General features: G+C 42.8%; 1 protein-coding gene across 1 annotated transcript in view; it reads right to left on the bottom strand.

Moving 5' to 3' along the window:
• Nucleotides 1–227: 227 nt before the first annotated feature.
• The window catches only part of LOC107596498 (cingulin-like protein 1), a 13,016-nt gene continuing 11,126 nt past the window's right edge, over nt 228–2,117 (bottom strand). The window contains exons 2-4 of the mRNA XM_016287245.1: nt 978–2,110; nt 786–880; nt 228–252 (exon numbers count right to left, since the gene is read on the bottom strand). Coding sequence (XP_016142731.1) covers nt 228–252; nt 786–880; nt 978–2,110 — 1,253 coding nt within the window. The remainder of the gene's footprint in view (nt 253–785; nt 881–977; nt 2,111–2,117) is intronic.

Here is a 2,117-nt window from a genome sequence, read left to right as displayed (position 1 = left end):
AAGCAGCTTTTTTGAAATGACTTGCCATTTTTATGTAAGATGTTAAGAGGAGGAACATTAAGAACCTGCTTTTTTTTCTTGAAAGGGTGAGATAGAGGTGTGGGAGTGCAAGTTGTGAGTGGATGATTCTACTGTACACAAATCAATGTAGGGGAGGTAAAATTCTTGTAGTGTTATCATTATGCGTCAGACTATGTGGAAACTACCTTAAATTCCAAAGAAAAATCTCACTTCTCAGAAAAAGAGTGAACACTATCGAGTAGGAAACAACCATAGAGCAATAAGGACACAATTGTCGCGGTTTTAATTTGTCAAAAACTTTAGTGTGCCAGATTAAAGTCAAGTGGTGAAACCAACATGTAGCAGAAAAAAAATATTAAAGGAAATGAAATCTTATAGAGGAGCCCTGCAGACCTTCATGACTCTTTGTTAAGGCCAATAATAATAGGATAAATAAATAAAATGTCAATACTCCAATAAAATGACAACACTCCTAAAAATCTAAAAAACCCTCAATAATAATAATAATAATAATTAAGAAATGTTTTTAAAAGTTATTATAAACATGCATGCATTAAATCGAAACTTCTTTAGAATATGGTATGCATATATTATATTTTAGATTTTTAAAAGGGTTTTCCCCTTTCTTTATCATGGACTCTCATTTGCCAATGACCAATTAATAAATATTTTAAGTTAATGTTTTTCTTTAATGTTTTTGGGAAAAAAAACTATTTAGAATTTGTTGATATTATGTTTAACAAAACAATGAAAAGTGCACCCACCCATCTTTGAAGTAACTGAATAATATCTGCTTGGCAGTCTCTTCATTTGTTTGTTGTGAAAGCTCTTCTTGACCTTTCAGAAGATCAGGCGTCACCTGGGCAAATAATGTATACATGCATAAAACAAATTACTGGTCACCCCATAATGGTGGGAATATGTCAGAATAGCAAAGCGGAAGACCTCATTCTTACCTGAGTATCCATTTCAGTGCTTGATGTTTTATCATTGACAGCGGGACGAGAAATTGATCCCATTTTCACACTTGACAGGCACTTCATACCCTGTGATGGTTTGGCCTCTTCATTTTTATTCTCTACAGGTGCTACAGAGGGACGACTCTGGGGATTCTTGTACCCTAAAATAGCAGCTGAAGAGTTGTAGACTGTGCCCTGAGGAGAGCCTGGAGCACTTTTAACTTGTGTTGTGCTTCTTAGGTTTATCCTGGGTCCGACAGTGGAAGTTGGCGACATGGGGGAGGTCTTTACTCCAGCGGCCTTCTGCAGGAGCAGTGATGGGCGAAGGAGATGCTCTGTAGACCTGCCTCGATTCCGACTAACTTCATCCAAGTAGTCAGATTCACCCCCAAGACCGAATGGCAAGGCGCTATCGACACTACGGGAACGCTTGCGGTCTTCTGGGTTAAGTCGATTCCTCCGCCCTGACCGACCCCTACGTTGTTGAGTCTCTTTGCTGTCAAACTTCTTGATGAGCTCATCCACACCTGGAATTGAACCCGTATCAATGTCACGCCCTGTGCCAGGCAGGAAAGGGAGGTAGCGCCGGTTCTCATGACGGTTGATAGTCTCTGCATAAAGCTGGTCCAACTGGTCTTCCTTGGTTGGTGTGGTGGAGCCCAGAGAGGAGTTTTGGGAGGAGGAAGACTGCAGCACTGGGCCACTGGAGTCAACACGGTGCAAGGGCAACACATCTGGTTCACGTCGACTTCGTTCCAGACTGGAGTTTGCGCTACTTACTGAGCTGGAAGGTCTAGAAGAGGCCTTGGTTTGGTCATTGGGGTTGTTGGCTATTGTAGATGGCTGAGGAACTGGAAGGCGTTGTGAAGGCGGAGACGGAGTCTGGTAGGGCACTGGAGTCTTAAATGGTGGCTTAAACTGAGATTGTGTTTGCACAGGGGGTTTGATCTGAGGCTGTGACAGAACGTGGTCTTTGGCTGGACTGGTTTGAGGTTGGACATTCAACGGGAGTGTCTGGGGACGAACCTGAGGTTGGGCATGTCCCCTGTCATCTGGTAAAGATGCTTCTGGAACACTGCTGGAGGATCTGGCTTGGCTTACGATTGGGGAGTTGGCTCTGGGTAGGGATCCTGGGTA

This window comes from Sinocyclocheilus grahami, unplaced genomic scaffold (genome assembly GCF_001515645.1).
Source record: "Sinocyclocheilus grahami isolate Dianchi unplaced genomic scaffold, SAMN03320097.WGS_v1.1 scaffold219.1, whole genome shotgun sequence".
NCBI classification, from domain to species: domain Eukaryota; kingdom Metazoa; phylum Chordata; class Actinopteri; order Cypriniformes; family Cyprinidae; genus Sinocyclocheilus; species Sinocyclocheilus grahami.
The sequence above is the reverse complement of the archived record's forward strand: the minus strand, read 5'-3'. Positions and strand labels throughout refer to the sequence as shown.